Here is a 23321-nt window from a genome sequence, read left to right as displayed (position 1 = left end):
TACAATTCTGGAAAGTTAGATTGGGGAATAAAAGTGCATTACCAGCAAAGAATTTATATTTTTATTTATATATATATATATATTTTAATGAACTACATACTAAAGTGTTGGTATTACAGTACTGTGTGTTAAAAGTGGTCGTAAAAGACTTTACAAATACTGAGTATTTTAATGCAGGATTGAGATCAGGATTGTACTTTATTAATACAAACTCAAGTAAGCTTCACGTTCAGTAACAACAACAATGTGAAGACCGGGCAGATGCACAATATCCAGTCGGTAGGATGCACTATTGCTCTTCTCATGCTTATCCCTGTGTGGCTTTACAAATATAAGTAAGAAATAATGCTAAATATAAATTGTCAATTGTAAGTTCGTTACCTGTAAAATGTAGAGCACTGAAGAACATGCAAAGCCCATAACTCATCTGTCTTTCTTCTTTACAGTGTGTAGCTCAGGGCTGTGAACATAAAGCCTGGAGGCCAGACTTGGCTGGCAAAGATTCCAATCTGGACCGTATAAAAGAGGGCATAAATTCTGGACTTTTAAGTGTTCTTTCACAGGTCCTCCTGCTGATGATGACTTCTCCCATGGCCATTCATATTACATCATAAAAATGAGTTTAATTTGGTTTGGCTTTTTCCACAATCCACTATAGAAGTTTTCTGTTGCAGTGGGTCCACAGTAAAAAACAAACAAACAGAAAACATCAGGACGTTTTGTGTGAAGGAAAAGAAACTTTCTGTTTTAGAATTAAAATCCCTGGTGCATTTCTTGTTGTGTCTCTCTTTGTTGCATTTAGGAAGCAAATTAAAAACAGCCACTTATTACCTTTTATTCATTCAGTCAGATATGGTAATAGTATAAATAACAATGACAGTTAAATCAGGTACTTACACGCAATTTGTGATTTTTCAATGATTTAACACAGCTAACTCAGCTCACTAAATTGGAAAAAAAGTTATTTTGTTTTATTTTGGTCACTTTCATTTCAAGTACTCGTGTTTGAGGTTTTCTGGCTTTGTTGTTTAATGACATATCTAAGAAAATATAACTTATAAAAGCCCTGAAAAGTTGTTTTTCTTGCCAGATTTTCACTTGGCTACCTGCAGGCCAGATATTCTACAGATTCTTTCTCTAATCTAAAACATTTCCTACCGTTTTTACAGCATTTGAATGCAGCAGAGCATTTTGAGCGCCAACTCTGGCTGTGATGGCTAACGCAGAGCAGAAGAGGGGTTCGGTTTGAAAATAAGAAGCAGATGAAAAACAAGCTACACTAATAGTAGTTAATTCGTAGTTTTCTGGCCATGTTTCGCTATAAGACTGCCTGGTTTTCTAGCAGTGTGCCACAGACCTGTCACATGTTTTGGAGTAAGTATCCTGTTTTTAGCTTTGGTTTAAGCTAGCCATCCAAATAAACCTAGCAACCAAAGAAAGTTTATAGAATTATCTTAAAGATGCTGCTGCTGTCATAAGGTAAGTTTAAAGTAATTTAACAAAGTCTTGATTTAAAGGGACCTCTAGTATTGTGCACAAGTCTTGAGGTACCACTAATGTCTTTATTTTTTGCTTCAAAGAAGCCAGACTTCTGTGCATTTTTTAAAGTAGTCTAAGTAATAGTTCTCCAATCTTTTTGAAGGTCTTTCAAATCCACTCCTTCTACCTGACCGACCCAAACACTGACCTGTTTAATTATTCAAATATATATTTGAAAAAATAATAAACCTGCATTTCTTTAGTTGAAGCCCAATTTTTGCCTTACATACTGTATTGTAGTGTATGTTTGTACCTTTCAATAAATCACTGCACCATTTTGCTAGCAGAATATCAAGAATTGAGGGTTGGAGGAAGTGTTTTTCACAGTACTGTCCTCTGGCATTTATAGAAACACCTTTGTTAGCTTGTTCTGATCGCTTTTTATCTCTTAGCTTCAGAGGGGGGCTCCATTGCTCATTGGAGGACAGCGGATTACCTTTTCAGTGAAGATGCTACATGCCCTGATACTCTTAGGTTAGCATGCTGAGCTGAAAAGCTTTACAGTTATCATCCTCCGGAGCGTTTGTGTTTGTAACGCATTTTCCCACAATCCCTTTAAAGCTTAACATGTAAATACTGTTTTTCAGGATCTTTGAGAGCAAGGATTACCTCTGGAACAAGCTGACAGTATTTCACAGCTTGTTTCTGTCCGCCTGTGAAAAGAGGCAGAGTGTGAAGTCTTTGAGCATTGGTCAGTATGTGCTGCCTCCAGCCTCCGTACAAGATGGTAAGGATTAATTTACGCCTATTAATTTGTTGTGATTAAACAATACTAAGTCCTTGGTAGATAAGACTGAGGCATACAGAGATAATAAGAAATAAAAAAGAAATGTTGACAGATATTGATTTAACCTACTTAAAGTTTGTTCACTGCTTTTTCTGGACATTTGATAAATAAAAATATATTATATGAGTGGATAAATTAACTAAAGAAGTGTTAAAAAATATTATATATTACAATCCTGGTCATTTATTTGTGCGGGAGGACCACAACCCCTTTTTGAAATGAAGGAAAAACCCTGAATTATTTTCTACACAAACCACTTCTTTAGATTTTTGCCTCTTCATTTAAAAAAAAAAAAATTGATAGCTTTTCCCCAGGTTCCTGAAAACATTTGCAAGAACTGTCACTTTCTGAGTGGTTCAGCTCAAAGAATGTCAACCTGCCATGACGTTGGAAACAGCTTCTCATTTATGTATCATTTCAGAGGTGAGAAAAGTGTTTGGGCAGCTGATTTGGGAGCGTAATGAGCAGTCAGCGGATGAGGTACGGACAGCAGCAAGATAAGCTGCACACAGGTTACGCCTGTAATTCTTGTTTCCACACTAATGTGTGTGAGATGCTGAAACAGTTAGCCAAACAAGTCCTCTGTTGATCGTGCACAGTTATACAGAAACATGCCACACTCCCTTTGTGACAAACCAGTATACACTGTTTGTGGCTGAGTTGCTGTTGTTTCCATTTACTTACACTTTGTTATAATTCCACTAACAGCTGTTTGTGGAATATTTAAAGGGGACAGGAAATGCTACACACATAAAGGGTAATTTACACCATTGAGCCCTGCTCTCAAAAACTGACATAGATGCCGGTCTGGTGACTCAAACAAATTCTCCTCCACAAAGTTTTCATTTATAAAGTACTTTACAAACCTGAACATTACGGCCAACAGCTGGACAGAAGATGATGTTAAACATGCTTTTAAAACTTTAACTTTAAGCTCTTATTTCTTAAATCCACAGACAGAGTTACATCTATGTCAGTTTTTGAGAGGAGGGCTCCGCGATGTAAATGAGCTTTTATGTGTGTAGCATTTCATGTCCCCTTTTAATAGCGAGTAAATTTCACGGCTGAACTTGTTGCGGAGGTGGCATCCTATCACGGAACCACGCTGGAATTTACTGAGCTCCTGAGAACGACCCTTTCTTTCACAAATGTTTGTAGATGTCTGCTAGGCTATTTATTATAAAGAATATTCATTCATCCATCCATTTTCTTCCACTTACCCTGAATTGGATTAATTGAACTTGCATCGTGGCACATTGCTCAGGAACTTGCTGTGTTTTGTGTTACATGTGATGGGATTTAAAATAAACTTAATTAGAGTAACTCCTGTTTTACAGCACTCCCTGAAAAGCTTTAATTGCCCAACAGATGATGAGTTCAGTGAAGAAGAAATCAGCATAAGGTAGTATGTGGACTTGCAACTATAAATATTGTGATTCTGATTTTAAAAAATGTAGACTGACTACTAAACTAATAAAGCCTCCATCACTCTGTTGGCAGTTCTGGACTATCTGACGCCGACTCATCAGAAAATGAAGCACCACTTTGTGGTCATATGCAAAAATATCCAATTAAAAGCATGATTACAGGTGAAGAATTGTTAGTTACTGTTCTTTTCACAGTTTATTATTGACCTGTATCAAAGGTCTAGTGTAATAATAGATGACAGTAAAAGGCAGAAGACATTTGTGTGCTACACATTATTATTTTCTTCTTACTCCTTGCAGGGTACGTCAGCATGGACAAGCTGCAGAAATACTCGGGTGACCTGTGCGATTTCTATTGCGGGTGTTTCCGATGCTTCAGATGTAAAACACTCTGCTGTTTGCCACACTCATAAGCAAGCAAATAGTTAGAGAAAACCAGCAGTTTTTACAAGATGAGTTATTATGTTTGTTTATTATGTTTACATTACCTTCTTGCACTGATTTATTAGTAATCAGTATGTTATAGCTACTGCTGATGTCATTTTGTGATTTTATTGTACTCTTGTTACAGTTCTGTGTGCCACTAGCTTTTAACTTTCATATCATAAACGATGGTGATTTGCCACATGACGCTGGTTGTCCTGTGACCTTGTACTTACGTTATCCCTCTGACATTGTCCCTAGTTTTTATTGTTGCCTGATGAAACCATTGCTGAAAGGAGGATCATATTAGTGGCTCCACACTTAAAATTATAAACTTTTTTTCTGTCTATTTAAATCCACAAATCAAAGTTTGAGACAGTAATTACATTTATGTGCTAATTGAATATGCTTTAACTTTGCTAACTTCCATGACAAATACAGCAACCTGGATTGACTCTAGTGAGGGTGAGAGATGGGTGTGCCACCAGCTAAAAGTCTTCTAGTTTACAGTAGGTTTACTAAATTCATAAAAAAATCTACCTGCAGAGTTTTCACTGAGCTCCCACGAGTACAAAGACTTTTGATCCATCCAGTGTGCACCTCAGACTTTTGCTCTGGGACAGCATGCAGCCCCCTGATAGCAATCAAGAAATTAATGAATAAAAAGATAAGATAAGCAGACAAGGTTTTCTCTTCAGTGTATCCACCTAACAAGGGGCACCTTGAGAATAACAAAAATATTGCTACTATTTCTTCTGCATCTGTTTAGGCTGTTGACGTACAACATTTACGTGTATTACACCTATCTGCGTGACAGAGGCAAAGTTACAAGAATCCAAATTGCAAATTTGGAAACTGCGAGGGTGGTGCAGCGGGGCAGTGGTTAGCACTGTCACATCACAAAAAGACACTTCCTGTTTTGAACCCACTGGCCAGCTGGGGTCCCTCTTCTTTTTCAGCTGTTAACAGCATTACTCCAGCTACCTGCTTGGCTTGGGTGATGGTACTAGCCTCCAAGCCTGCTGGAAAGCACTGCAGATTCCCATCCCACAAAGAATTTGTACACTTACACAACCAACTACTGGATTTCACGTTTCATCTCCAGATTCTATTTATATTTCCTGTTTATCTTAAAAACACAATATGCAATAAAGCACTTAAACTTAATGCCTGCTCCCATATCCACAAGGGTTGCTACATTGCATGACTACATTGCAAGAAGCGTTTCTGACTCCATTACATCAGAACTTCTTTACCTCGTCACATTGTGCTGTGTTTTCCTGATAATGACATAGCCGTATATAATTTTATGCAACCTACTCTTAAGCTAAAATAGATAGACTCTTTTCTCTTTTATTTGAAAATGAATTGCTTTTACTTTTATTTATACTGCACAGTGCTCGCGTCCCACCCGTGGAGCCAGTTGTTTGTTTGTTTTTTCACATTTTCTGAGCATTACCTCCTCTTATCACCTCTTGATTTAGTGTCTGTTTAGGCGGAATTAATATACATATAATTATTCATTATCGCCCTAAAATAAGTAAATCTGATCTAAACTTTAGTTACTACCTGACCTCTGTACCGCGGGTTGGTTAACGATCCAGTCAGTTTTACCTTTTTACTCCCTCCCCTTTTCAAATGGACGCTCTTATTTGACTCAAGTAGCACCACGGCAATTTAAAAACAATTTTGCTTATTAAATCGCTCCATATCAATGATGAAGATTTAATATCAATTTGCGATTAATAAAAATATAGTTTATATCTTTACTCGAGGGGCAAAGAATAGTTTTGGTGTCACACTTGTGCAGTTTTATGTTTTTGCGTCGCAGCGTCCACCCCTACAAAGTGGACTGCTCCGCAGCGTTTTAAGCCAATCACGGGGTTTGTTTAGGAAGGAGTGCCCTGCCATTGCTTTGAGTACTTTGAAGCTGAGGGGAACTCGACACGGTCTGGCCGGTCTGTCTGTTTGCACTTTGCCGTGCTTTCTGTTGACTTCACGTCGTTGTAAGCCCAGCATTTCTCTCTGTCATGGCGCAAGACAATCTGTCCCTGGTGCTGCACGCTAAAGAAGACCTGCGGCTGGTATGAAACTGTGCTGTGACGTTACATATTCACGTTCATACACGCTGTGCGACCTCAATTGACTGCAACTTTTTTGCATTTTCGTCGTTTGTGACAGGAAAATCGCCCTATCCCGGAACCAGGACCTAATGGTATAGTACTGCACTCAAGTGCAACTTATATTATATACGTCATCAAAGAGCAAACAAACCCAAACAAGCTGTTATTGCTATGTTAAATGCTTTTTCAATGAATAGAGTTATTGGTCATTATATTTTAATTATGCCATTCATTTCTTAGCTTTTGACTTAAAACACATGGGCATTGCTTTTTTTCATTAGTATGGTGTTGAAGCAAGCAGCTTAAAATGTAGAAAATTGCATGATCTCTACTCAGACCAGTCTGGGAGTGCAGCTGTGTCCTAACTGCGTTCCTGGTTTGCCTTTTGTACTCAGAGGTTTTGCTGCAGATGCACTCTGTGGGAATCTGTGGTTCGGATGTGCACTATTGGCAGAATGGCCGGATAGGGGACTTTGTGCTCAAAAAACCCATGGTGCTGGGGCACGAGGCCTCGGGGAGAGTGGCGAAGGTTGGCTCAGAGGTCAAGCACCTTAAAGTGGGTAAGTGCAAATATAGTATGTAACTCTGAGCTGTGCACCAAAGCCAGTGTCTCCTAAAGTTTGAACTGAAGAAACTTATTCTAAATTTACCCATCACACAAATTGAATTTAGATTGAGGTTCAAGCTATGGAATCCTTCTACCTTATGCTAGTTTTCACTCCGCATGTGGTGATAGTTGCGCAGATGAGACCATCTGCTTTAATTTTTACTTTTATTTTCTCTAGGTGACAGAGTGGCTATTGAGCCTGGTGTGCCCCGTGAGATGGACGAGTTCTTCAAAACTGGACGCTATAATTTATCTCCCACTATCTTCTTCTGTGCCACACCCCCTGACGATGGAAACCTCTGTCGCTATTACACGCACAGTGCCAACTTCTGTTACAAGTACCGGTGTTTTTCCAAGATTGCCATCAATCGCGAAGCTGCCCCTTCTGTCTGTTGGATAACATGCATAAATTCTTTCCTTGTTTCCCTCTTCAAAAACTGTTCAGGTTGCCTGATAATGTCACATTTGAGGAGGGAGCGCTCATTGAGCCTTTGTCTGTGGGAATCCATGCCTGCCGAAGAGCTGGAGTGACCCTTGGTAGCACTGTGTTCGTCTGTGGTGCAGGTAAAAATTAGACAAAAGTCATCGAAACTGCTAGTAATATTCCATAAACAAGATGAGAACTAGGGTATTTGAGTAAGATGCTCATGCAAGTAGGGAATCCCTTTGGCACACGGTGGGTGTAAACTAAAACGTGAGTCCTACTGACTCCACAAAACTAGAGTGATGTGGGGATGCATGCAGGTAAATCTCAATGTTTAACTTTTTTTCCCCTCTGGAAACAAGTTCATTTAAGCACTCTGTTGTCAGTAATATGTGATGCAGTCTTGAACTTTCTTTTTAAATGTACGTTTGTGTAACACATGTTCACTTGGAGTATTTGTGCATGCTTCTCCTCTTTACACAGGACCTATCGGGTTGGTCTGTCTGCTTGCAGCCAAGGCAATGGGGGCCTCGCAGGTTGTCATATCTGGTAACGCAATTTGTCATTTTAAGCACTTATCTTAACAGAAGTATTCATTCTCATAATTCAGTTTAACTCTGGTTACCATCCTTTGCTGTGTTCAGATCTGTCTGAGGAGCGTCTGCTGATGGCCAAAGACCTGGGTGCAGACTTCCTGCTGACTGTGAGGAGAGGAGATGGAGCCCAGCAGCTGGCAAAGAGTGTGGAGGAAATGTTGGGGGCGCAGCCTCACATTACCATTGAATGCACTGGTGTTGAGAGCTGCATCCAAACTGCCATCTATGTATGTGGCCCAGTAAAGTCAAAAGTTGTAGTCACATTTCTGGAACGGTTCCATGCAAGTAATAGATGAGAGAGTAAGAATTTAAAATCTGCATTACATTATTGCATGAGATGTCGAAACTTGAAGTTCTCTTGCCTGCCATCAGTGGTGGGATCTAAAGTTCATTTCTTCACACATGAAGTATAGTTCTTTAATTTAGTTTAATATTTCAAAGTTTCATGCAGCTTTTGTACTTCAACTCAGCAGTGACATGTCCTTTTGCTTGCTATAGTTGTTGGCAAAAGTTTTTAGTTGCATAATAGCTGATGAGCTCATGAGATATGATGCAAGGTTAAACACTGCGAAATGGTAAAAACGGCACCAACTAAAACGGGACACCATCTTATCTGTATCTGTCCCAACATAAACAGGGTTCAGTCTCTGCCGACTCATAAAATAATCACTTTGTTTTGTTTTTTCTTCCCCTTTATCAGGCAACCCGTTCAGGAGGTGTCGTGGTGCTGGTGGGTCTTGGCTCAGAGCTGGCTACAGTTCCTCTGATCAATGCCGCTGTAAGAGAAGTAGACATCAGAGGAGTTTTCCGCTACTGCAATACGTAAGCTAACGCCCATATACATTTTTTTTTTCTACAAGCAGATGCTAACAGTTAGGTTCCATCAATTTTAAAAGCAGTAATATATGGACCATTGTCTTTGGGCTAAGTTAAAGTAATTATTGCACTTAAACAACTGTTTGTGTTGCAGCTGGCCAATGGCGATTGCCATGTTGGCGTCAGGTAAAGTGAATGTCAAGCCCCTTGTGACCCATCGTTTCCCTCTGGAGCAGGCAGTCCAAGCCTTTGAGACCACACGTCAGGGTCTTGGAATAAAGGTTATGTTGAAGTGTGACAAAAATGACCAAAACCCCTGAACGGATCAACTGACAGCGGCTCTGCATGACTAGCACAAACTGGACATTGACCTGAACAAAGATAACAGAGCTAGTTCAAAACAATCCCTCAACTTGACCACACTGTGAAAGAAGTGACTGCTGCACTGCTTGCAGGAAACGCATGTAATTAGAATTATTAAATGGTACGATTAAAGGATTTCATAGTGCCTATTGATTCTAATACTAAAACATAATACTTGTATGACTGTATGTAATGTGCAAGTTTCTGGTATCTGTAAGTTAAGGATTAATTTAAATATTGTAACATTAAAAACAAATCTTGAATTATTGAAGTTTGTATTTCTAAAGTGGAGTACATTTGTAGGTTCTGCATTTACAAATGTCAACACTAGGGGGCATAAGAACTTCAAAGTTGAATTGATGTAAATCGTACTGGAGCTTACAACCTGTTAATTGTGGTGTGCTGTTTTTTTTATAGTGGGTGTGCAGGAAATCAATGTACTCAGCTGTGCAGAAAACTGGAACTGATCAAAGAAACCTGCCAAATGGAGTTCACTCTTGAAATACTATGCTACAAAGTGTTTATCAAAATCTGGAGCAGCCGCACAGTTCTTTCTCCTCTGGAGCTGCTCTTTTCTTCATGCAGTGGGTTGTTTGGAGACTAGTGCCACCAGAATGAGTCATGCACAGTATGGACAAACTAGCTGAGTTTTATAGCACACTGTTCCCCTGAAGCAATAATACTGACTTCATATACTTATAAACTCCTGTCCCCCATTAAGGTGATGAGTACTCGGAACACTTATAATTACACAAAGCTGCCTTGTGCAAAAACATGCATGTGATTAAATAATAGGAAACAATGTTCAGTAAAGTATTTGTTGAGAAGCAAGTAAGCATCCTACATCATGCCATACAATATTCCTCTTTTGCATGGCTGTAAATGAGCAGGTTATAACAGATAATTGGTCACCTCTATCATGGCTCTGATATTTGATGGTAAACTTTTTTTTTTTTTTTTGTTTAATGCTTGGTCTCAATCTGAGACTAATTCTATGTGCACGAGAGACCATTGAAAGAAATGCCTTTGCAAAGCTGCTTTTTAATGTATTTTCTACACTGACAGTTTTAGGCAATCAAAAGAAGAAAACACTGCAGCCTTGCTTTCGAATGAATACCTATTATGAAACTGTCACATAGCAAGTGCCTTTCATCACACACAGGCTGAATTATAATCCTGTGCACCTTGAAAAACACAAGTAAAACTGATAATTAAGGCTCCCTCTTTTCTGTTTGGATAATGCTTGGGTATCCTGTATCCCTGCTGAATGGCCTCCTCTGTAGTTTTTGATGAGTCAAAACAGCTGCATTGAAATTTCACACTGCATAATATATAACCGCAAGAGATGTTTTACTGTTCACTGCTCAATTGAGAGATGCTAATCAAATCAGAATCAGTCTTACCTGAAGTGTCTATAGTAATTTAATTATTTAGTCGTAGTAATCATCTCATGTGATGGCTGTGGTAGAACGGGTCATCTACTGTTCAGTAGGTCGGTAGAGCATTCCCCGGGTTCTACAGACCATGTACCCAAGTATCTTTTGGCAAGATGCTGAACCTTGAGTTGCCCCTGAGTGTCATCTTTGTGTGTCTGTGTGTGTGTGAAATGTGCTGTATCAGTAACAATTCTTTTACCAGAGATATTAAGTTGTTTTTACTTCTGACTAAAGCAGCCAATCAAAATTTCAACTTGCATCATAAACACTTCAATTTAGCCTGATTTATTTTATTTTAATGATCCAGGAAGCTTCTCCAGTTCTAAAACTAAATGATTGAAAGTCCCAGATAAAACTCCACCACTGATTTTAGAACTGAAGAAGCCTCTTGGATGAGAGGTGAAACGTCTTCAAGTCCAGTTGCTTTCTTTCCAAGCCACATTGGAGGGTTTTTGAGCATGAACCACCTTATTAAGGTTATACCACAGCATCTCAATCAGATGAGGTCAGGACTTTGACCAGGCCACTCCAAAGTCTTCGTTTTGTTTTTCTTAAGTCATTCAGAGGTAGACTTACTGGTGTATTTGTGATCATTGTCCTGCTGCACAACCCAAGCGCACTTCAGCTTGAGGTCATGAACAGACTGCCAGATATTCTCCTTCAGGCTGTTTTGGCAGACAGCAGAATTCATGCTTCCATTTACTACACAAGTCTTCCAGGTTCTGAGACAGCAAAACAGCCCCAGACCATCAAACTATCATATTTTACTGTTGGTATGATATGCTTTTTCTGAAAGGCTGTGTTACTTTTATACCACATGTAATCGGACACACACCATCCCAAAAGTTCAACTTTGGTCTTGTCAGTCCACAGAATATTTTCTCAGAAGTCTTGGGGATAATAAAAATGTTTCCTGGCAAAAATGTTCCTTTTGCTCAGCAGTGGTTTTAGTCTTGAGTCTGCCATGCAGGCCATTTTTGCCCAGTCTCTTACTTATGGTGGAGTCCTGAACATTGACTTTAACTGAAGCAAGTGAGGCCTGCAGTTCTTTGGATGTTGTTCTGGGGTCTTTTGTGACCTCTTGGAAGAATCGGGTAATTTTGGTCAGCTGGCCACTCCTGGGAAGGTCCACCAGTGTTCCATGTTTTCGCCACTTGTGGATAATGGCTCTCACTGTGGTTTGCTGGAGTCCCACAGCTTTAGAAATGATTTTATAACCTTTTCCAGACTTGAGAGATCTCAGTGACTTTGTTTCTCATTTGTTCCTGAATTTCCTTGGATACTCCATTATGTCTGGCAGATCCTATTAATTCTTGATTGAGAACAGGTGTGGCAGTAATCAGGCTTGGGTGTGACTAGAGGAGTTGAACTCAGCGTTCCAAAGATGTGATATACCACAGTTAATTTATGTTATAATGGAGCGGGTGGGGCAACCACTTTTTACATACAGGGCCATGTAGGTTTGGATTGTTTTCCCCTCCTTAATAATAAACACCTATACTTAGAAACTGCATTTTCTATTTTCTTGTGTTATCTTTGTCCAATGTTTAAATTTGTTTGATGATCTGAAACATTGAAGTAGGAAAAAAAATAGGTAATCATAAAGGGGGCAAATACTTTTTCACCCCCCCGTATCCCAGTCCAGCAGAGCACCTTTGGGATGTGGTGCATTGGGAGATTCACAAATCTGCAGCAGCAACTGTGATACTATCAAGTCAACATAGACCAAAATCTCTAAGGATTGTTTGCAGTTCCTCATTGAACCTTCATGAAGAATCATGAAGATTTCAGGCAGTTAAGTCTTTGTGGAGTAATTTAAAGCATTTGCAGTTTAAAAAAATAAATCACAGCCAGGTTTAGCTCATATTTTATTATCCAGTCACAATGACATGATTCTACTTTACGAGGCATGCACACAGATAATGTTCTTACGGTTAAAATTTACTACAATGCATTGGAAAGCCATTACTCCCCAGTAAGGCTTTTTGTCGTCTGTCACAGTGTGTGATTCACAGTTCTCTCTTTCCCTCTCAAGAATGAAGGGCAACATATAGCTGGGAGGACGTTTGCGGTGACTTAAACCTGTGAGGTTTTGGTTTTTTTTGTTATTTTATTTTTTAACATGAGCACAATACTAGACAAGTTTTTTATTTATGTACAGACATTCTAATACTGCGTATGGCAATGAGACAGCTCACACAACAAAGTTACATTCACAGTCCACTCAAAGTATGCATGAGTTTCAGTCAGAACACTAGAGATGAACACACAGAAGAGAAGCACACAAAAGAAACTTTTCATACCTGTGACTTGATATCCTATGGAAGCCCGTTTCCGCCACTAAAAAAAAAAAAAAAAGCTAGTATCCATAACTCGAAATTTCGAGATAATAACTCGAAATTTCGAGAAAATAACTCGAAATTTCGAGTTACTTTTCTCAAAATTTCGAGTTAGCTCTGTCAATCAAAAATATACGTGAATGAGGTCGCTTTCTTGTTACCCGGAAGCATATGGCGCAGGACCGCGCACTCAAAAACGGATCCCAACAAATTAAAGTATGTTTGCTGATAGTAACACCATGTGATTCAGCTAATAACACATCATTTGTGAAGCCAGGCTGAAAACACTCAGCAATCTGTGCATTCACGACTGGATGTAATACCGGTAGCTTAGCTGTAGCATTTGTAGCTGAGGGCTTCAGCTTCCGGGTAACATGGAAATGACGTCATTCACGTAGATTACTGATTGGCAGCGCTAACTCGAAATTTCGAGTTGCTTTTCTCAAAATTTTGAGTTAATATGTCGAAATTTCGAGATAATAACTCGAAATTTCGAGATAATAACTTGAAATTTCGAGAAAATAACTCGAAATTTCAAGAAAATAACTCAAAATTTTGAGTTATGGATCCTTTTTTTTTTTTTTTAGTGGCGGAAACGGGCTTCCATAATATCCAAAGCATAACTGATGCATGTTAATATTATTTAAATGTGAGTGTTTGATTTAGAAAAGACTTGCCATTCAGAAGTTGAACTCGTGTATTGCCTTAAAATGTCGTAAAGTAAAAGGATATGGCGTTTCTCCCGTACACCCCTGCTCCAAGAATTGGCTTGAGTCACGTGTACGTTATTTTATTCACTTAGCACATCTAAACCCAACATTTCAGACACGTAACTCGTTCCCCTTTTGATGATATCTGGCATTAAGTTGTGTCTTTGCCATCATCATGGCCTCAGTTCGATGGCAAGATTCAGTAAATATTTACAATACAGCGCTGCCCCCCCGTCCGCACTCACAATATTAGCAAAATATGTATTTACATGGGAATAAATTAACAGAAATGAAAATGGAAATATACAAGAAAGTAGAGTAGAAGTATCATATTGCATTACATGAATATAAAAAAATAAACTGTGACGTATTCGTTCGGTAAGTCCACACAGACAGGACAAATAAATAGCAAACAGTATCCACGCACATCCACACACAAACACATACACTCTGTCTCTTCAGCTGGTCGAGTGGATTAGGCATCCAGTATCAATATAATGGCTGTTGCATGTTAAGCACAGACTAGAGAGATGATGAGGAGTTGGAGTCATCAGCCCAAAGACGAAGAAAAGAAAAAGAAGAGAGAATTGAAAGGACAGGGAGGAGTAATCCTCCACCCCGTAACCAGTCAGGTTTGTTTGTATGATAACCCACCGCAGCTGACTGCCTGTCCCGTGGGGCGGTTCTTGGCTGTTCTTTATATGTACATGGGGGTCTCCTGTCCCGTTAGAAGCCTGAACATGGCTGCCGGCATGGTCTTCATGTGAATCTGACGGAGAGAGAAAACACCAGGGGTTCTGTGAAATAGACCATCAGCTGAAAACTGAAGAATAAGACGGTTTTTTTCTTCTTGTAAATACAACATAAAATTCAAATGAAATCGATGGACAAAAATGTCACCAGGCAATAAGGACACAGTTTAAAAAGATATAGACAATTTAAAGGGTTCTCAACTGTATAAAAGTAATGATCTGAGCAGAATATTTTACTGTACTGTACTAACACAATTTATGGTCTCCCACATCGAAGTGCCTGAACACTAAGTAGTGAATAAGTGAACCGACACTTCCATCTACCGTGTATTTGAGTTGGGTATTTTTTTTAAGCAGTGTGACTTATTTGGCTCTGACAGTGATCTAGTTCTGCTCTTACACTTCACTCATCCAAGGTTACTCCGTGTTTACGATTTTTCCTACCAATGTAAGAATTACACCAACCGCACTGTTTGCTTACACTGCAGGCTGTCTGTTAAAAGTATGTCATCTGTCAAAATTAACCCTGTAAAGCCTGAACCATGAAATAATTGTCAGCAAATTGTAAAGTTTTGAAACTGGACAGTTTATTGAACCTTCTGACAAATTCTGAAAGATAAATTAAATATAAATTAGCATATATGCATTTTCATTTGTATCATTTTTGCTATATACGGCATTTTTGTGCAATTTATCGCTCACAGTTTGTTTATTCTGGTCAGAAAAACCACAGTGATGATGTAGAGGTCTAAAGGGTTAAAGACACATGGAAAAGTTATTTTCTTCACAGCAGATGTGCCAAACATAAAGCCCAGGTGCCAGAGTCAGCCTGGCAACAATTCCAATCTGACCCAGTGGATGGTGCTGGGAATGTGCATGACTTTTACCCATATTTTAAGAACCGATGGCTTCACCAACCAATTAGGCAACAGATAAATAATTAAATGACAGAAAAGTTTGTAGTTTTTCACTACAAGTACATAGTAAAAAAAGCAAATTTCTGGACAGTCAATGAGCCACCAGAACCTTTTCTCTAATTCAACAATTTCTTTTTCTTATAATTTAAACTCAAAGAGTCATGCTGACAGATTTCTTTCATTCTACAGCAGGATTTCTATATCATGCAGAAAAACCGAGACCTAATGTTAAATTCACACTTGATTTTGTTATATTAAGATATCTCAAGGATTAAATGTGTAATTAAACTACTTTTCACTGACAGAAAGGAGAATTTCACTAGTGTGACCCAGTTAAGATCAAGCATGTGGCCCATTATGTAATTTGAGTTGACATGCCTGCTTTAGAGCAGTAATTGTTGCGATTATGTACCAACAATCATTGCTGTGCATTATTTTTACAGATGATTCAATTTAGTAACCATGACAGCATAGATGGATGCAGGATGGTGAAACCAGTGTATAAAGGAGCGTTCACACAGGAAGACATTCATCACACATCACTTTGTAGCTGATAGTCGGTGGCTAGCAACCATTCCAGGCTCTGGTTGCCTCTGTAACCCGACTGTCATATGTCAATCAGCATACATTTGTTCTTATTGTTAACTGCTTCAATACTTGGTCTCAAAGAGGGGAAGCATTTAATTCAGGATTCACCTACTTTGCACCATCAGCAGTTATTTCCTTTGATGGCCAATAACAGGTGACTCATCCCTATGAGAAAACAACCTTTTAAACATTTTAAACTGTACTGAATTTAATCCTGATGAGTTTATAGTCTTAACAACTTTATTTCATGTGATTTTTATGTGGTAAATTATGCTCCCATCTATAATAAACTAGATACAGCAGTACCCTGTAAGTGACTGTCAGTCTGATCCACTCCCAGCTCGTGATGTCTGGTTTCAGACAACGAGTGTGTGAAGCCACAATAACGAAATCCATCATTTATATTCAGCCAAAAGTAAAAAAACGGTGGTTGTACTGAAACCATCACAGTATTTGCACTGGATTTGCAAATGTTTGTGTCTGAAAATTATGGCTTTCTTTGTAGATGTTCTTTTGTGAAATGTTTGTGTGCATCAGTTTCACCTCGCCAACAGAGTTCGAGAGAGCCTGGACAATCTTCTCGTGTGCTGTGGCCACCACACTCTGACCATTGATCTCTATGATCCTGTGACCTACCCGGACCCCACCTCGCTCAGCAATGCCTCCTCGCATCAGACTGCATATCTGGAGGAAAGACAAACAACAACAACAAAGAAGAAAATTAGCTCATTATAAAGGTATTTCATTCTACCCCCTGATCATTTAACTAATTAACTAATAATAACTAATAACTAATAGTATCAGAGCCACCCACTTACAGCTCTATGAAATTATACATACAATGCCATTCTGAACACTGAAGCCCAGCTGATACTTTAGATCTGGTCTCTTAATGAGGACTGTAGTAACAGGAGGGCAGCTGACAATGTTCATTTTCACCTGGACCTGGTTCTTTAAGCCCTTTGACACAGAGAAGAACACACAAACATAAGAGGTTTTTTCACAGAAATTATGTAGTTGAATTTTGAAAATAACAAGTTAGGGTGTATTTCATGACTTCAGCTGCCTCTTCCATCCACTTCTTCAGTGTCTCGGTACCTTAATGATTCCCTGACAGGTGGCGAGCGGCAGCCCCACTAGGCTGGTGTTGTTGATGGACATGATTTGGTCTCCGATGCTGAGCTTGCCAGAGCGAGCTGCTGGGCCGCCGTTCATCATGTTGGCTAAAATAACTGTGGGCAGGATGGAGCCCCAGCCAGACTCCACAATCACCACACCCAGGATCTCCCCTTTACTCTTCTCCAGCTGCAGCTGTGGAGACAGAAGTAAGCAGGGGATGGAGTCTGTTTGTCATTTAAAAAACCCCAAAACCTTAATGATGAACAGAAACTGTCCAACTGTATTTGAAAACACATGACCCACAATGGTGGGGTTTTTAATATCCTTCATATAGATTAATGTATACTTTATTTTATACTTACAACAGTGAGACTGTACAGTCTCTTAACATGGATTACAGATTACTGCTTATACAGAAATAGATTCAAATCTCTGGTCAGATTAGACCGCTACAGCTAATGTTGAAAATCAGTGAGGACTACTGGTCCAAGGTTTCTTACCTTAATGTCTGGATTAGTTCACATTAGGGCTGCCACGATTAGTCGACTACCAAAATCGTCGACGACAAATTTAATAGTCGACGCGTCGTTTAAAGCCTTGTAAGATCCTGAAAGACGTAAGTAGTAGGATTTAAGAGTGTAATAACGGACTGAAACAGAAGATGGCAGCACTGCATGTACAAGGATGCCAGCTGCCGTTAAACCCCGAAGAAGAAGGAGCAGTGTCCGGTATCGTAGCTGCGGCCACATTTGAAGGCCGGTTACGTTGCAGCGACGCGACGAAGGCTTTCCAAATTCGAAGACTTCTGCAAATGCAGCCGACAAATGCGTCCTACTTTTCCCCAGATTTGAAGGATAGGTCGGGTGTATGGCCCAACCTATCCCAGAATTCATAGCACAGCTCAGCCCAATTCAGTTTCTAACAATGGCAGCAGCTACTTAGTTCTAATATTACTTTTATTTCTCTTTCTAGGTTACAAAATAAACTTTTAACATATTTTCAGGCGAGAATGTAGCTGTGTACACTTCAAATATGTGTTCGGTTTATCAAGACACCACATATTTGTAAAAGTGCGGCGACGTTTTCGGAGACGTCTGTTACCCACCAGCTCGATAGCTAGCTGGGGTTCAAGGCTCACTAGAGCCCGTGAGAACACCGGACTCCCGGCAAATTGTTTTCAAACCCAGCGCCGTCTTTCACTACTCAGGTTAAACATGATATTAAGTCACTTAGATAACTTAAAAATGTTATTGTTTGGCTTTTTTCAGTGTTTTATTTGTTCCTGAGTAAATCGGTTTGGCTGAGATTAAAGTTTTACACAGCTGAATTAATGTCAAACAGAAAACTGATTAAACAGAAGTGTGAAATGGTAGAATTTACTCCAATGTCCTGTTATAGTTTAGATAGCAAGGAACAGACGGCTGAGTTTATCAAACTCCACTGAGACAATCTCCAAAATTCATTAAAATTTAATAAACTATCATCTTGTCTTTATTTTTAGTTAGCACATACCTTAAACACTTCAAGCTGTAAGCTAATGATAGTTATATAAGAGCAGATGCATGCTGGTGCAATAAGCTGTATGTCTTATGTCCAATGGATGATGATCTGATTAGTCGACTAATCGCAAAAATAATCGGTGACTAGTCGACTATCAAAATAATCGTTTGTGGCAGCCCTAGTTCACATGACATTTTACTTTTCTATCTGCATATTTTATCTGCATGTTTTGTTTTGCATGAGATACTCATTAAAGCACATTTGCTAACAGTGGAGATTAATAACAGCATTTGACACGATGGATGCATGTGATGACCTCTCTACTACTTTGTGTCTCCCTTGTTTCCTTCATCTTTCTGTTTTTTAAAATTTTTTTTATAGGAGGTAAGTGTCTGGCCCCGCTTAGAACTTGTTTTTTAAAAGGGTTTAGTGCTAAACATGTCTCTTGCTTCTCTCCAGCAGGCAGGGGTCATGGCTGGTTTGGGTTTTGTTTGCCTGTCATTTAACCTCCTAAGACCCGAACTCTTCCATGGCATGCATTTTTAATTTCTGTTTGCTATTTGGGATGATTGGGACCTGATGAATGTAAAAACAAAGAATTATGTGATTTTTTTTTTTACCTGATTTTTGTTTCTGAGAAAAATGAGATCCACATATGAGGACATTCGCTTTAAATTCCGATAGAACAGCGGCAGTGTAATGTCCTCGTAAGTGGATATCAGGCCCTTGTAGAATAAAATTTAGTATTTTGGTCTAGACAACCCACATATGTGGACACCAGGTCCTAGGAGGTTAAGTTTCTTTCTTTCTTTCTTTCTTTCTTTCTTTCTTTCTTTCTTTCTTTCTTTCTTGCCTCTACACACACTCACCACATTGCAGACACTTTGTAGCCTAATTTAATTAAGGACATTGTGTTTTCTCCATTACTGTGTGGTCTTCCTATTTCCTCTGAGCCTTAATAACAATACTAAAAAATGCCAAAAGAAGTCCTATCATTGCATTTGGAGTACATAATGGATTACATGCCTCCAGTAACACAATCTCCCTGATCTTTTTCTGTCTTTTTTTAATGCATCTGAGCCAACTGCTGAGAATTTCTTTAAATCTGGCAGATTTGCTCACTTGGACTCAACAGCGAACTGAACAGTGCTAAATGTTGAACTCAATAAATCTTACACTAATTCTTCCAAAACAAACTTATAGTAGGATAACATCATAAAGTGGTACATTTTAGATCCAAAGGGTCAAAGGCCAAGCCTGGACAGACATGGATATAAACGTGACTGGCCAGTGTATTCTTGAACTTTTTGATGTATTGACAAAGAACAGAATTGTCTTTAGCAAACAAGTCAGCACTGTTTGTACTGGTTGTCTCAAATAGCAATGTATGAAAAACACCTGCTTTGCAAGTACAAAAAAAAAGACTGAAAAGGTTTGGCTTGTTGGAAAGGTTGCTAGGAGGAACAACATTTTACAACCAAATTTACTTTGGTTGTAAAATGTATTTAAACAACAAAGAACTACCAATAATTTATCTGTATTGATTTATCGCATCCATGTTTGACTTTACAGACCTTTTCAGATTCAGCTTTTGCTCATCCTCCAGTACTGTCATAATGCCGGATACGTTTTCCTGTTTCAGACCAGCTGATACTACTCATCTACACACCAAGCCTCAAGACATGACTTTATTCTTCGAACAGTTAGTAAGGTGGGAAAACTTTACTACTTCAAGAAAGCCCAGGTTCCTCATTACTGTAAATTACTCATGTGCCCCTAATACAGCAGCTGTGTGATGGTGCCCCTGCAGCCTCTGTGCTCATAAACCAGTAAACGTTTCACAGTTTGTAATTCACCAAAAGCCTCCAGCAATGTTTTCAGGGCACGGCATTAGCTAAAGCAAAAATGCAACAGTGAAAATAAGCTAGATCTGACACTGTTGGAGTAGATTTTACTGTACCATCTGCCTCTTAATCTAATTAGCTAACAGCAACTATAGTAGTACATTTCTCTAATAGCCCTGCAGCGCCAGTGTGATTCGTCCCACATGCAAAGTCTTTCACTGTTTATTCCCAGTTCTTCCTTCTGAGGTATACCCACCTCTTTGCAGTTTTCAGAGTTGGAGAAGTGGATGAGGTCATCATTGTACATTTCCTGGGTGTTGATGATGTCACTGTACTCCTTCTGACTCAGGTCCTCGGGGTTAATGCCATTGGCTCTCAGAAACTCCTGGTAAGCTACGCTGAAAGCCTGGCCGATGGACTGAGCAATAAGCTGGGCCTGCAGACAGAAATGTCAGGCTGTAAACAAAAGCAAACCCAGCAGCATATAAATAACAACACAGGGAGCTAAGGGCATCAACCAGTAGTGGAATAAATATAAAGGTGTTTAAGTTTCTACTGAGTTTCTCTGTCATAAGCTATATTTCGCCACTAAGAAAAAAGACACACTTTCCTGTTTCCTGCTCTCTCATTCAGGTGAAATCGAGGTTAATGAAGCCAACAGACAGCAATACATTTGAATGATATAACCATACTTCCTCTGTTTAATTGAAATCTATACTTGCATATAAATCCCTCTTTGCAGACAGTAATGGCTCCAAGTCCCACCATGAACTAGTTATGTACAACAATAAAAAATAAAAAAGAAGAAGAAGAAGAAGAAAAGACAGGAATCACCACATACAGCCAACACAAACTGTTTATAAGCTGATGGATGAGCGGCTGAATGGTTCCATTATAACTCTGGGCGGCCTTTAAAGCCTGGCAGCAAAATTAGATGAGGAGGCTGCAGATTGGAGCCCAGCCTTTATACTGACTGGCACAGAAAGTGAGTCGCTGGCTCCTCTGCGCAACATTGTTCATGTTGCCAGCTCCTGCTGAATCTGCTTCAACGAGGAAAGCAAATCAAAATCAAAAGTGCCCAGCCAATTTACATCATTTCACATCACTGGGCTGCCCTAAGTGATTACTGCAGGGTGCTCCAAAAAACGTTTCTAGAACTTCTTTATATTAGCGACAGCATTTGAGATAATTTAACAACACTCAATTCAGGGGAAAAAACGCAAGAAAACTGTGCGTCGGAGTCAAACTGTGGAAGTTAAAAAGCAGCGAGAAGTGGGAAGCTGAAATATTTTCTGACACTCACATAGCACTTGAAAGGCAATCGCAAGTGTCATCTTCACTATCTTTAGATGTTAAAGGATCTGCCAAATGAGAACTCTTACATAATGACAAAAAAAATAACATCTGTCATCTGTGTACCCACTCTCTGGAGACAATTCTCCCATAAACACATAGAGGCACAGTGGGTTTGTCATTCGGAAAACTCTTTAAGAGCTGCTTACATCCTCAGACTCAAAGACGTGGCATATCATTTTGTACTGCTTCTTTGCCTCGGGCGCTCCAGGTGTAGTTTCAATGCAGTCCTGTGAGGCTGTGCGTGGCATCCGGCGTCTTGCCATCAGGACAACAATGTTCCCAATGTCGGCAATGTAGGATATAGTGCGGAGTGCGTTGTCCATCATCGTTTCCTGTTGGGATGTCAACCAAAATCACATGTTTTAATTATGCTCTGCATTCTGTTGTTCTGTTTCTGAGTTTATAAGCTAACATAGGCAAGGCTGTAATGATACATGTATAACAGCAATTTTTTGGTTTCTTTTTTGTCACTTTCTTGCTGCTGTTGGTTTAACACTACCTGCTCAGCATGAATGCCACTTTTGTTGTTGTACTGAGAGTTATCTACCTATCTATCTATCCTTTGCTATGGTTGTTATGACTGCATGCAGTAGCAGTATGAAAGCAGAAATGATTCTGAATTTGTGGACTTTTCCTTTTTAATATTAATATCTAAAAAGACTGTTTGAAAAAGGAGGAACGTTGCCTCTGGGTCTGAAAAGTGAACTTGCATTTTTTCCAAAGGTCAGCAGGGGGCTTCTCTAGTTGCAGAAAGTTAGGTGTCTCTGGTTTGTTTCGCCTTTTGCTAATGACATTGCTGCCTTGTCTAAGTCACGGTTTGATCATGTGTGTCAAAGCGTAGCTTTATTTATAAGGTATATTTTTCCTTATGAGCTGAATTTAGGCTGCAGATATATTTTTTTAATGCTTTTATACTCCTCAGACTTAAAAATAAGGGCCTTTTCTGAAAACTTGGGACATGCTGGGATGTATACTACTTATATGCCCGTGAAATTGTTGACATCAACTACGCAACAATTAATTTTTTTATCTTACAGAGCAGTTTGTCAGCACAGCAAAAAAAAAAAAGTTTGTGCTGAAACGAGAAAGCAGAGAAGAGGGCACAGTGAGTATACTGCTAGGACTTTGGATTTACGTGGTATTGTCAAAGACTTGCTGAGCGTAAAGCATTGTTACCACTATTATTGTTCCATGCTTATATACATTACAATTGTCTTCATAATACTTTAGCAAAGTCAAACCTATTTCGGGCTTGTGGTAGACTAGTCGAAGACAGTTTGAGTTAGATAAATGAGTCTATAAATGTGACCGCCGACTGTGGCTGCTGTCCATGGTGCTGATCAAAACCTGGAATTACCTGATATTAGTGAGTATGGGTAAATATTAATTTGGTACTTACCCAGCCTGCCTGTATAGGAAAAGAATCCCCCCTTGGGGTCAATCACAGACTTGCTATGTCACACTCACAGTGTCAATATTTAATAGTTGATAATACTGTTTTCACTGCCATACTGACACAATGCCATCTATTCATCAAGCAATCTATTTTATTAACCACTCGTCTAATTCTGATTTGCAGAGGAGCTAGAGTCCATCCAGTCTCAACACAATGCCCACGCAATATGAAATTAATCCTCCCCAACTGCTGTTTTTAA

At 39.2% G+C, this 23321-nt stretch overlaps 3 protein-coding genes across 6 annotated transcripts in view; 2 read left to right on the top strand and 1 right to left on the bottom strand.

Annotated features, from left to right (window-relative positions):
• Positions 1-1210: 1210 nt before the first annotated feature.
• terb2 (telomere repeat binding bouquet formation protein 2) lies at positions 1211-5980 on the top strand. The gene is made up of 7 exons (XM_085402694.1): positions 1211-1374; positions 1932-2013; positions 2127-2266; positions 2748-2806; positions 3664-3728; positions 3827-3915; positions 4054-5980. The coding sequence occupies exons 1-7, from the start codon at positions 1311-1313 to the stop codon at positions 4164-4166; spliced, it is 612 nt and encodes a 203-aa protein (XP_085258820.1). The 5' UTR covers positions 1211-1310; the 3' UTR covers positions 4167-5980.
• A 96-nt stretch (positions 5981-6076) lies between these two features.
• sord (sorbitol dehydrogenase) lies at positions 6077-9372 on the top strand. Its single transcript, XM_085402693.1, has 9 exons — positions 6077-6260; positions 6358-6391; positions 6695-6859; positions 7085-7244; positions 7352-7470; positions 7814-7879; positions 7975-8153; positions 8627-8748; positions 8897-9372. Exons 1-9 carry the CDS (start codon positions 6207-6209, stop codon positions 9060-9062), a joined length of 1065 nt encoding a protein of 354 aa, XP_085258819.1. The 5' UTR covers positions 6077-6206; the 3' UTR covers positions 9063-9372.
• A 3024-nt stretch (positions 9373-12396) lies between these two features.
• The window catches only part of apba2b (amyloid beta (A4) precursor protein-binding, family A, member 2b), a 79692-nt gene continuing 68767 nt past the window's right edge, over positions 12397-23321 (bottom strand). For all 4 annotated transcript variants that reach the window (XM_085402680.1, XM_085402678.1, XM_085402681.1 and 1 more), the window contains 6 exons: positions 21813-21998; positions 20567-20746; positions 16946-17158; positions 16688-16807; positions 16391-16531; positions 12397-14359 (listed from right to left, as the gene is read on the bottom strand). In XM_085402680.1, coding sequence (XP_085258806.1) covers positions 14288-14359; positions 16391-16531; positions 16688-16807; positions 16946-17158; positions 20567-20746; positions 21813-21998 — 912 coding nt within the window. In that variant the 3' untranslated portion in view covers positions 12397-14287. The remainder of the gene's footprint in view (positions 14360-16390; positions 16532-16687; positions 16808-16945; positions 17159-20566; positions 20747-21812; positions 21999-23321) is intronic.

The sequence above is a fragment of the Rhamphochromis longiceps genome, linkage group LG1 (assembly GCF_057381845.1).
Source record: "Rhamphochromis longiceps isolate RC_006_pf linkage group LG1, R_longiceps_female_GT1.1, whole genome shotgun sequence".
Classification (NCBI taxonomy): domain Eukaryota; kingdom Metazoa; phylum Chordata; class Actinopteri; order Cichliformes; family Cichlidae; genus Rhamphochromis; species Rhamphochromis longiceps.
Note: the sequence above shows the minus strand (reverse complement) of the source record. Positions and strands in the feature narration are given on the sequence as shown.